The sequence below is a fragment of the Choristoneura fumiferana genome, chromosome 2 (assembly GCF_025370935.1).
Source record: "Choristoneura fumiferana chromosome 2, NRCan_CFum_1, whole genome shotgun sequence".
Taxonomy (NCBI): Eukaryota; Metazoa; Arthropoda; class Insecta; order Lepidoptera; family Tortricidae; genus Choristoneura; species Choristoneura fumiferana.
This window is the reverse complement of record NC_133473.1, coordinates 3456941-3469777: the sequence shown is the minus strand read 5'-3', so window position 1 is coordinate 3469777 and position 12837 is coordinate 3456941. Positions and strand designations below refer to the sequence as shown.

Here is a 12837-nt window from a genome sequence, read left to right as displayed (position 1 = left end):
ATTTCATTTTGAAGTCAGATCATTAAATCTGGCTCGCTAGGCTTTTGTTACAGTTAGTTATACTAAGTGAAAAATATTTTTTCACTTCTCATTGTCGTAAAGTTCGTGTTTATGCTGAATCTAGGCGACTATAAAAAACGACTTTCTATGATCTAGTGCATAAAGTAAAATCTTCATCTAAGACCAAGGGCGATCAGGGTGTAAACAGCCACAAACAAAGGAGTTTCTACATATTTTTTTAATATTTTTTAATTTATATAAAACTAAAAATCAACCAAATCAGTCAAAATAGATCAATAAAACTAAAATTTGTAATTATAATAGTAATGCGTGAACTATATAACCGCGTGCGTGCGTTTATGTAACCTTTTGTTTTTCCTTTTGTACAATAAAGAGTATAAACAAACAAACAAACAAACTATAAAAGGTACATAGTAAGTAAACAATTGTTTCCACTGTTGCTATTTCATTTCCTCGCCATGGCAGTGAAAAGCAGTCTAAAACTCGAGCGTTAAACCCATTTTATGCTCTTGTTGTACAATGTACTATATCTTTGTACATTATTTATATAAAAGTATACTGTAAAAATATAGATTTTTTTTGTAAGATAAGTAGCAACTTATTGATTGAATTTAAATAAAAATCATGGCTTTGATTCTTGCTAATACTTTAATAAGTTATCCCTAACATCATGACTGTGATTCAATTCAAATAGGGAAATACACAATGACATAAAATTAAGGAAATGAATCCTGAAATAATTTCGCTAAAAAAAATATCGTGTAATAATATTAAAATTTACAAGATACCTTATAATTAATGATTTATTATTTATGTTTATTATTTAACTTAAGTTTAGGAAAATTATAAATACTTGTCAAAAGTTTTAATTTCATACCGTCTATAAATTGACCTTCATTTGTTAATAATAAGACGACGGGAATAGCTAAGTGGTTAGAGAACCTGATTACGAAGCTTGAGGTACCGGGTTTGAATCCCGGCCGGGCCGTGGCTGATATTTGTATGAATAATACGAATGTTTGTTCGGGTCTTGGACGTTTAATATGTATCTATCTATATATATAAAAGAAGGAACTGACTGACTGACTGACGGACTGACTGACCGACTGACTGACTGACTGACTGACTTATAGATCAACGCACAGCCCAAACCGCTGGGACTAGAAACTTGAAATTTGGAATATGTGTTCCTTAATAGGTGTAGACGCGCACTAAGAAAGGATTTTTAGAAATTCCCACGGGATAGGGAATAAATGGGATTTATATATTCGCTTCGAAATGGCTATAATTATAAGAAACTTCAAATTTGGCATGCAAGTAGGTAATACTAACAGCTAATAACACTTTTCAGGATTTTACGAAATTCCCACGGGATAATGAATAATAAATGGGATTTGTATTTTCACTTTTAATTAATGACCCTATTTCCGTAACTATAAATATTAGAGACTTCAAATTTGGTGAACAAGTAGGTAATACTAACAGCTAAAAATAATTTTCAGGATTTATCAAAAATCCCACAGGATAGGGAATAAAATGAGATTTATATTTTCACTTCAAAATGGCCCCATTTGCGTAACTATAATTATTAGAAACTTCAAATTTGAAAGAAAGAAAGAAAGAAAGAAAATACATTTATTCACAACACAAGACACGACAATAGTATTAAGTACAAATGTAACGGTTTTCAGGATTTTCCGAAATTCCCAAGAGATTAGTGAATAAATAATATTTGTATTTTCACTTTCAATTATTGACCCTTTTACCGTAACTATAATTATTAGAGAGTTCAAATTTGGCGAGCAAGTAGGTAATACTAACAGCTAAAAACAATTTTCAGGATTTATCAAAATTCTAGAATAAAATATGATTTATATTTTCGCTTCAAACTGGCCCTAACTCCGTAATTATAAATATTAGAGACTTCAAATTTGGCGTGCAGGTAGATAATACTAATAGGTAAAAACTGTTTAAAAGATTTTTTAAATATCCCACGGGATAAAACGAATAAAGAGGATTTTATATACCAACTGAATCAGAAAACGCATAAGCTAAACCAATAAAACTAGGGAATGGAGATTTAGCAAACTGATGTAAATCTGGTAACAATTATTTAGCAGTGACATCCTGCTCATCCTGGCGAGGATCGTCTCCGTAGAAGGGAACTCCTCAAAAGTTGATGGCACACGCAAAAGATTTTACATGATTGTTAAATTTGATATTGCGTTTATAAATATGATATACACCGCCTGATGCTGCAGCCAGGGTCATCTGCTGATGACGGAACTGCTCAAGGGCATCAGCATAGATACGAAATTTTACATGTACTTTCAACGAGCTGACAAAATTACTTTGCTCACCTGCGACCTTTATGATAGCTACTTTTGTGCCCATGCAATGTGTGTTCATGCAGTTCCTCCACCTCCACACTGTAAGAACACACACAAATCACACAAATCCATCTATCACCACCACCACTTTACACTGACGCGTTTCGAACTCAACCAGAGCTCATCTTCAGAGCAACACAACCGTTCAGCATGCTACGGTGTGAAATTTGGCATAGATGGACCTAAAGTAATACAAAGGTGCACTAGGGAAAGATTTTTAGAAAATCCCATGGAATAGGAAAATATCACAACTTTGTTTGTTTCTTTGTTTGTTGGGGGTAATCTATGAAACTATTGAGCTGATTTAAATAATTCTTTAATGAATAGAAAGATACACTATCACTGATTGACATTATACTACTTAAAAAAAAAATGCAAATTTTCCGCAGAGTAAAAATAAGTTTCAACTTTGAGGCAGATTTTCAAAGTTATTTCAATAACAGCAGTGGCGGATTTATGTTTTTTAGGAGTGTAGGCCACTTTATATCCGCTGCCCTATGTAACTTTCTAAAATAATTTTCTCGTTGAAATCTGCCGCCCCTAGGCTGCGGCCTATACGGCCTATTGACAAATCCAGGACTGAATAACAGTAATTCATGTCCCGCGGGAACTTTACAATTTCTCGGGATATAATAGCGGAAACAGAAATGCGTATCAGTACTTTAACGTTTTCTAAAATTCCAACCCTGAATCAGCGAAGCAGGGCTTCAAAGCTGGTAAGAATCATAATTAATTACGTATGTAGGTTGATTTTTGTATTAAAAAATTTGCACCATCTGTCTAAAAGAAAATCTGTCCGTATTTGTATTTCCATGTAATCCTTCGACAAATTAATAAAACACAAAAAAAGGATCGCAGAAAGCCGCGGGCAAAAGCTAGTTTATTTATATAAGTTATGTTTATCCGTTGCCTAGTATCCATTATTCTGGTATGGGACTAAGTCAAATTGGTGTCAAATGTCTCATGATATTATGGGGAGGGCAGCTGCCCGACCCTGGCAATTGTATGTTCTACAATATAATATGCCCCGTTTACCTATGAAGCAGGATCCCTTGCGGGTGTTTGCCCTACACACACACTACATATACCTTGTGTTTGTAGGTGTCTTTGTGTAGTGTGTATGACAAAACAAGCGCGGTCGATCTGACCTAAAAAATCTGACTTGACACAAGCTGAATTTCGATTAAATTAAATAGAGTCAGGCATGTATTAAAATGCGTTGAAAGGGAATCCTCGCTAGCTCGCTAGCGAAAGCTTAAGATGAATGAAATTGACTTGGATTTGACTTTGACATTTTATTTATTAGGGTTGCCATTGCCACACAAGAGGTCATTTATATTTAACTAGCGGCCCACCCCGTCTTCGCAAGGGTACCCATAATAAAATTTAATATACGTGCGGATGATACTACTAAGTTTTAACTTTGCCAGATATTATTGGAGTGGGTGAGGGAGTGCACTGCATACTAAATAAGGTTTAGCATAATCATGAATGAGTTGAGGTCACCCGCGCACTTTGTTGTGTAAACAATGTTTTAGTTTGTTTTTCCGTTGAGGTATCAAAATAAATAAACTGCTCAAACATAATAAGAGCGCAAACGATCTTGTACCAAGATTTATCTCCGCAACTATAGTATTTAATTCTTCGTGAATGTTTATTTAAAAATATTAAGTACTTACTGTTCGTTTACTTTTACTTGCCCGAATTTCACTTGCCATACCAACGTTTGCCATAAAATATATAGAACCGTGCTGTGTCATTATATAGAATGCAGTAGATGAGGTTATTTCAGAAATAAATTACTTTATGGCAAATTAAAATTCTAGAAAACGATACATTCGGGCATATTATTATGAAATTCGGGCAAATGATAGAGAACCCTTACTGTTACTGTAATTGGGAGCAGCAATTATACTTAAATTAGGTAGAAACACTTGAAATACTTGCAAAACTAAACAATTAAAAAAGCCCTTCTTGATTGATTTTTAATGGTATTAAAATATAGGTTGAAATGGATTTTGAGTCTTAAATAATAATTTCACTCAAATATTCACTTTATTTGTGTCGCAATTGGACTGAATTTGCAAGGAGCGTACAAAAAAAACAATATGCATGATGTAGGGCCAGCATCAAAAGTAGCTGCACACTTTTATACTTTGTCGTTTTACAGCCACATACTTATATCCACACAAGAATGATAAATGAGTAAAGTTAATGTGGCAAAGTAAAAAAGTGATCCGCTACTTTTGATGCTGACTTTACAACTAACAAAAATTACAAATACACTAAGAACTAACAGTGATAGAACCTTTTTACTAAATAATACACAATGGTAGATGTTAGTGACAAGGGAACAAAAGCGACAAAACAACATAAGGATTTAGTAGTAGCTATAGTGGATTCAGCTAAAGGGCATTTCTATCTACCGTAGTATCCTGAGTTTAATCTCTCCGATTTTCAACAAAATTTGGAAGGTAGTCCACGATTCCGAGCTGGAAAAACAGGGTCTCCAGATGTGTCCCCAAAATATTGTATGGATGTGTCCCTCTTGTTACGAAAATTATTAAGAAAAATGTGTAAAAAATGTGTTCTTGGCAAATAAGTCGGCCACTTATTGGGATGCCACTTATGTGGTTACCCTCGCGCCGTCCCATTTAGCCTCTTCATCTATCAAGGCGGGCGGAGCAGCAGCGCAGGCTGAGACAGCAAAACGCCGCAAATATACAGGGCTCTCTAAAGACTACTTAGTTGCGGCTTTTGATGTTAAAACTTTGGGTCCGTGGAGTTCTGACGCTCACAAACTTATTTTTTTTAAATTATCAATGACCATAGGGCTAGTGTATTTCTCGCCGAACGTATTGGGATTACGATACAGCGCGGAAATGCAGCCAGCCTTATGGGTACTCTTCCGCAGGGACAAGACTTGGGGGAATTGTATATATACTCGTAGTTAAGTTATTTTTAGGATAGTTTAGTATAAGTACTTCAATTGTACCTTTACAATAATGCGTTTATCTTCTGCTTGGATTCAAATCTTATGTTTGTTACTTTGCAGAGGTCCATATCAATGAACTTTAAACAATTACTTTGCTCACCCGCGACCTACCCTACCTTGAGCTTAGGTCGCGGGTGAGAAAAGTTTGTTTATAGTTCAGCTAGTATTATCACTATAATGTCGTGGCACTTACCCGAAAACTTTACAGTTCTTAATGAGGCAAATGAAAGCCTGACGAAACTTGCGATTCATGAAGCAGTACGTGATGGGGTTGCTAAAGGAAGAACAGTACGCCAGGAGCTGAAGTGACACGATTCCTTTTGATCCCACGTATTGATACAGCTCTTCCGGGTAGAATAAGTATATCTGCAAGGAAATAGGTAATTTGTAATTAAGCTCTTACATCAGCAACAATTAAATAGTCAACAATTTTAGACTCCAAGTGCTGGCTAAGCACCAGCAGGTGTTCCTGTACTTAAAGTTTATTTAAATATTTGTATTGTTCGAAAATAACTTGATGTAACAAAAAAAAACCTGTCGGCCAGAAATTTTAAAATAGGTAACGATTTTGATTTTCTCGTTTTATGAAAATAAAAAAAGGCGCTGTTATAAATAAGTCTCGAAAGAAAAGGAACAACAGATTCTTCAATTCTTTCAGCCATGTTTCAGTTCATCAGTGTGTTTTTAATTTTAACGTCAAAACAACTACTAAAATCTATATTCTCTAATGGATAGGTCTTCTAGATAGGATAGATATAGAGCTCTAGGATAAGTCGTCTAGATAGTCGTTGGATAGGATACCCCACACTACTACTTTACATCTACGGGAGGTAAAGGAGGGAGGATAGTCTCTGAGCAAAGCCGCGGACGGACAGACAGAAAGACGCGGCGAAACTATAAGGGTTCCGTAATATTCTTGCCTTGTGTTGTCTATCATTTTTTCACACTACAAACTCTTATAGAGATTTATCATACATTTTTTATACTCTTATTTTATGTTTTTATTTAAATTTCACAGCGTTATTTCTATCTACGTTATTACACGAAACGAAAGCGTGTTTTCATCCACATACTGCTTTTGATTTAATTATTTGTCGATTGCCCAATGCGTGTTTTTGGGATACAATTTGGCTACTGGTAATTTATTTGCAAAATTTTCCTTATTAAACACATAGACTTTTACAACTTTACATACTAGCTGTTGCCCGCGACTCCGTCCGCGTAGTATTCGTTTATCGCATCCCGCGGGAACTATGCAATTTTCCGGGATAAAAACTATCCTTTGTCCGTCCCCGGGACTCAAGCTATCTGTATACCGAATTCTATCCAAATCAGTTTAGCGGTTTAGACGTGATAAAGTAACAAACAATAAACAAACAAACAGACTTGCAAACAGAACTTTCGCATTTATAATATTAATGGGATTTGAAAAATACTTATAAAAATTAAATATATTTTTTGTCTTACCGTATTTATTACGTGTAGTGGAGTCCAGCATATGAAGAACTCCAGTATTATAACAAACAGCATTCTTATCACCTGAAACAAAGTTACTGTTATTAAAGGTCTAAAAATCCATATATGTCGCTGGTTCATGTCCGGCTCGAAGGATCATGTTGGGAGTTGCGTGGACTATAGTAAAAAACACTGGTTTTTGATTAATTGGTTATCATCATCATCCCAGCCTTTATGCGTCCCACTGCTGGGCACAGGCCTCCTCTCAGAATTGGAGAAATTAATTAGAGATATAAAAAAAGACGTGCCGGTGACAGGAGCAGATATAAGTGTGGGGACGCCTTCAGATTGTATAAACTTATTACTATATTTTTGTTAGTGTTGCCAACAACCAACTATAAGACCTATTTAGTTGTGAAACCGCTATTTGAGAAAACTGGAAATTTACTTACAATCACCATTTTCCACAGTTAAAACAAAAAAATACGAGTTTTAATATGATTCAGAATAAACTTCATTATTTTACTAAGTAGCTGCTACTTGTAATGCAACTTTGTTCGTGAAGAATTCTTTTCAGAAACTTCGCAATTTTACCAATTTTCCTGTTCATAATTATTATCCCTCCTCAGTCAGTGAAGATTTTGAAAATTTATTCCAGCCGTACAAAATCCATCCGCTCTTCAGTTTTGCGCATAAAAACTCATCAATAATATTACACAATATAAAAAAATAAAAGAAAAAATAAGTCAAAGAAATATAATATTACTAGCTTCTGCCCGCGCTTCGCTTCGACGTAGGAATTCGATTATCGTGTTTTCCGGAAAAAACCAGTTATGTTACTAGCTTCTGGCGCGTGGAATTCTTATCGCGCCCTATGCGGAATATCATTCGATATGCCGTCCTCCGTTTCGACTTGAAAGACGGACAAACATACAAACACACAATTTCACAATTATAATATTATAAAGAAAAAAGTCAAAGAAATATAATATTACTAGCTTCTGCCCGCGGCTTCACCCGCGTGGAATTCCATTATCGCGCGCTGTTCCCTAGGAAACTGTGCATTTTTCCGGAATAAAAAGTAGATTCGACTTGAAAGACGGACAAACATACAAACACACACTTTCGTATTTATAATATTATCGTGGGAAAACTTGCAAACTTCTGCGAAGGTTTATGTCTGTGTGAAACTCCTAATCTGCACTAAGCCCGTGTGGGAACTACAATCTACAGCCAAAGCCATACGTCTGATTTTGAGTCTGAGGTATAGCTGCCCGTTGTAAGACGTGATATTGGAAATTACTTATTTACAGTCAGCTGCAGAGAAACGTGACATCTGCGGTGCATACATATATCATAGGGGGATCATCTTTCTCTGCAGCTGACTGTGTACAGTCAAGTGCAGAGATATCGACACTGCCTTTGTTACAAAAATATGTATACACGACTTTATGCACTTCACATTAACCCGTCACGTCACGTTGTAAGATTAAGGTCGTGTTAACTTTAGCCGTGTCGATATCTTTGCACTTGACTGTACATACAGTCGTACACGTGTACTCTGATATAAATAGAGCAATTTTCGAAGATGTTTTAGCAAATTATGAGCAAGTAAACAAGATATATATATATATATATATATATATATATATATATATACCTATCGCTATAAATAGCACAGAGACATCTTAATTCTTGTTTCCGAGAAAGGAAACAAATTACAACATGTGTATTGTTTAATCCATGAGGATTTAGGAGGTATGACCGTTTTGTTTAAGGATGTTTTCAATTAATCCCTTTGTTTAATATTCTCATGTATTAAAGGTGTTGCATGTATAAAGTAGTTTTCTTATTTATATATTATAATAGTTTAGATATGTATTATCAATTTGGTTTAAAGCATGGTATTGTGGCTTCCACAATTTGACCCTAATTGATTGCTCCCTCAAGGGTTGACTGGTAGAAATCCCGTAAAGTGATAAGTTCACATTTGTACAAAATCTCAGTTTGTCAATTGTATTTTGTTTCTTTTCTTTTGTACAATAAAGAATTTTACATACATAAATACTTCCGTGTATACTTTTACAATGTCTTTTTCTAAAACTTCAACGCGTTGCGTTTTAAAACTAACCACGGTAAAACAGTTTCATCCCCGACGCAAAAATAGGGATATTATACTCGTATAAGTTCATTGAAAATGTCTGTTTGTTTTGTGGATGTCTTTTTGTGGCCACGTAGCTCTCAAACCCATGGATCGATTTCAATACGGGAAATTACTTATTTACAGTCAGCAGCAGAGAAACGTGACATCTGCGGTGCATACATATATCATAGGGGGATCGCCTTTCTCTGCAGCTGTCTGTGTACAGTCAAGTCCAAAGATATCGACACTGCCTTTGTTACAAAAATATGTATACACTTCACATTAACCCGTCACGTCACGTTGTAAGATTAAGGTCGTGTATACATATTTTTGTAACTTTGGCCGTGTCGATATCTTTGCACTTGACTGTACATACAGTCGTACACGTGTACTCTGATATAATAAGAGCAATTTTCGAAGATGTTTAAGCAATTTATGAGCAAGTAAACAAGATAACCTATCACTATACATAGCTCAAAGACATCTTAATTCTTGTTTCCGAGAAAGGAAACAAAGTTCAACATTTATGTTGTTAAATCCATGAGGATTTAGGAAAAAATAAATGAAATAAAAGTGATGAATAAATGAATGAATAAATAAAAAAATAAAATAGAAAAATGATAATGAATGAATAAATGAATGTGGTTTGAGCGTTTTGTTTAAGGATATTTAATTACTTACTATAAAGTAGTTTTCTTATTTATATATTATTATAGTTAAGATAATGTAATGTATTATTAATTTGGTTTAAAGCACGGTATTGTGGCTTCCACAATTTGACTCTAACTGATTGCTCCACAGGGGTTATCTGGTAGAGATCCCTTAAAGCGATAAGTCCAAATTTGTACAAAGCTCAGTTTGTCAATTGTATTTTATTTGTTTTCTTTTGTACAATAAAGAATTTTACATACATAAATACTTTCGTGTATACTTTTACGATGTCTTTTTCTAAAACTTCAACGCGTTGCGTTTTAAAACTAGCCATGGTAAAACAGTTTCATCTCCGACGCAAAAATAGGGATGTTATACTCGTATAAGTTTATTGAAAATGTCTGTTTGTCTGTTTGTTTTGTGGATGTCTTTTTGTGGCCACGTAGCTCTCAAACCCATGGATCGATTTCAATACGGCTATTTAATAGAAAAGTTGAAAAATCCCAGACATCGTCATTTCAAAGTTCAATATCTCATCAACGACTGAAACGATACACATACAATACACATGAACATGCGCATTATGATATAAGTACGTACTTTTCGCTTTGCTTCGATGCTTTTATCGGTGTGCGTGGATCTTACAACGTGTCTAAAGTCCAATTCAAGTGTGTGCATGCAGCAGGCTCCAGCTTTCGGCTCTCTGGTCAGCTTTGGCTCAGTCTCCTGCAACAAAAACTCTGTTATGAATAAAACAATAGGCCTAAAGGCCAAATTATCTGAAAGAAACTAATTTTTCGTTCAACTATGTATCACTAATTCATCACAAGCCGAAAGACTGCCACTACTGAATATTTAAAGGCCCTTAGAAGGCCACAATGAACGACAACTCGCCACTTACATCCACGACTCTCACGATGTCATCAGTACATCCAGTGGCAGGCCTGTCAACGCTTTCAAATTCAAATGTATCGCGCTGACGTATTTAACTTACACGTTGGTCACTTAACAGCTAGGTAATGGTTTAAATAAGTCATGGACAATGTGTGTGATGTACTGATGAATGTTTGAATCTAACACTCAAGTAGCTGTAACATCATTAATGCAGTCGTATTAGTAGATACATGAATTGATGAGTTCCCAACTTAGGAATGAGAGATAATCAGCTGAAAATACTGTATCATAATCTTTATTTATAAGTTTTATAACACTGACTTGACATTTGGGAGACAATATTGCGCTTGGCAGATATTTATCGAAGAATCGAGATTTAGTCGTTGAACCTGTTTAAGCTTGACATTTAGGCACTACTAAACTAGCTTGAAAAACATTAATTCTATTATCCTACTAATCCTACTAATATTATAAATGCGAAAGTTTGTATGTATGTGTGCGTATGTGTGTATGTTTTGTTATTCCTTCACGCAAGAAAACGGTTGGACGGATGTTCATGTGCGGAATTACATTTGAAATTTACCACGAGGAAGGAAGGAAACTTGCACAAACCTGCGAAGCAATTCAATGGTGTGTGTGAAGTTCCCAATCCGCACTGGGCCCGCGTGGGAACTACTGCCCAAGCCCTCTAATTCTGATAGGAGGTCCGTGCCCTGCAGTGGGACGTATATAGGCTGGGATGATGATGATGATGATGATGATGTTTGATAGCTGGACGTGTGGTTAACACTTATGCTACTTTCACACAGGATTAGATTAAAATCCCAAAACGTCGACCATTAGGATCAGGGACATGAAGTTTGGCGCGGGTGTTTTATATGCATCGCTAAAAATATCATCATAATATTTCAGAGCCTAGCTCTTGTCGGCGGAGTAATCGCCATTCTGTACGCCTCTCTGCCAATTCCTTGAGCTCCTGACACGACGTACATCATTATACATACATACGACATTACATTGACCTTCTTTTTGGCTTGATCCATAAACGCACGTCTCGGTCTTCCCCTGCCTCTCCTGCCCTCTATTTTCCATTCAATGATTGTTCTTATGTAACTATCATGTCGTATCAGGTGCCCCAGCATAATCAATCTTCCATTTTCAATCTTTCTCAACAGCAGTCTCTTCTCGCCTACCAAATTTAACACATCTTCGTTTGTTTTTCTTTCTGTCCAGCTTATAGATTCCATCCGCCTCCAACACCACATTTCAAATGCGCTTAATCTCTCTCTGTATCGGTGAGTTAATGTCCAATTGTAAACGTCACTCCTCCGTACAACGCTATGCTCCAGATGTTGGTTTTAATAAATCGTTTCCTTATGCTCTTAGAAATTTTGGCTCTAAATATATGTTTTTTAGCATTGAATGCTTTCTTGGCCGTAGCGATTTTTTGGTTGATATCTGGATTACATCTGGAGTCGCAAATTATTATGCTGCCTAAATATAAAAATTGTTTGACTTGTTCGATTGTTTCCCTTCCCATGCGAATGGGACTACAGGGGCTACTTGAGTATGCTTTGCTGTAACTATTGTTTTTGTTTTTTTAATGTTTATCTTAAGTCCAAAATCTGTAAATATGTTGTCCATCTCCACTACAAGCTCTTCTAATTGTTTAGAATTTTCGGTGATAGCTGCAATATCATTTGCAAATCGTATAAAATGATACATTTCTCCATTAAAATTGACTCCCCCTTTTTCGCACCTGGTATTTTCTCAATGGCTATTTCAATAAAAATATTAAAAATCAAAGGCGAGAGTGGACGTCCCTGGTGTACACCTTGTCTTATCCTAGCTTTTCCCTTCACTTGCCCTATTTCTATTGCGGTTTCTTGGTCTTTATATAATTCATGTATAATACGCCTGTCTCTATAATCTATACCTATTTCTTTCAAAATGCTCATCATCTTACTCCAATCTACCTTATCAAAAGCTTTCTCCAAATCTATGAATGCTATATGCGTGTCCAAGTTGAGGTCCATTCTTCTTTCTATGATTAATCGAAGAGCAAGAATAGCCTCTCTCGTGCCTTTGTGTTGCCTGAATTAATTTTTGGGGATTCCCATGAGAACGTAGTAAGAATTTTAATTCAACTGCCGAATCTAATGAATTACGCGTGCTAAGCCGCGGGTAAAGACTATACTCTGTTCTAACGGCAGGCGAAAAAACTTACTATGGACAACCATTCACATGTATCTCTCAACGTCATTCTAAAACACGATACACCAAGTTTT

General features: G+C 35.6%; 1 protein-coding gene across 1 annotated transcript in view; it reads right to left on the bottom strand.

Moving 5' to 3' along the window:
- Positions 1 to 2377: 2377 nt before the first annotated feature.
- Positions 2378 to 12837, bottom strand: part of LOC141445406 (cholecystokinin receptor-like) — a 45990-nt gene continuing 35530 nt past the window's right edge. The window contains exons 6-9 of the mRNA XM_074111247.1: positions 10256 to 10381; positions 6874 to 6945; positions 5600 to 5772; positions 2378 to 2450 (exon numbers count right to left, since the gene is read on the bottom strand). Coding sequence (XP_073967348.1) covers positions 2378 to 2450; positions 5600 to 5772; positions 6874 to 6945; positions 10256 to 10381 — 444 coding nt within the window. The remainder of the gene's footprint in view (positions 2451 to 5599; positions 5773 to 6873; positions 6946 to 10255; positions 10382 to 12837) is intronic.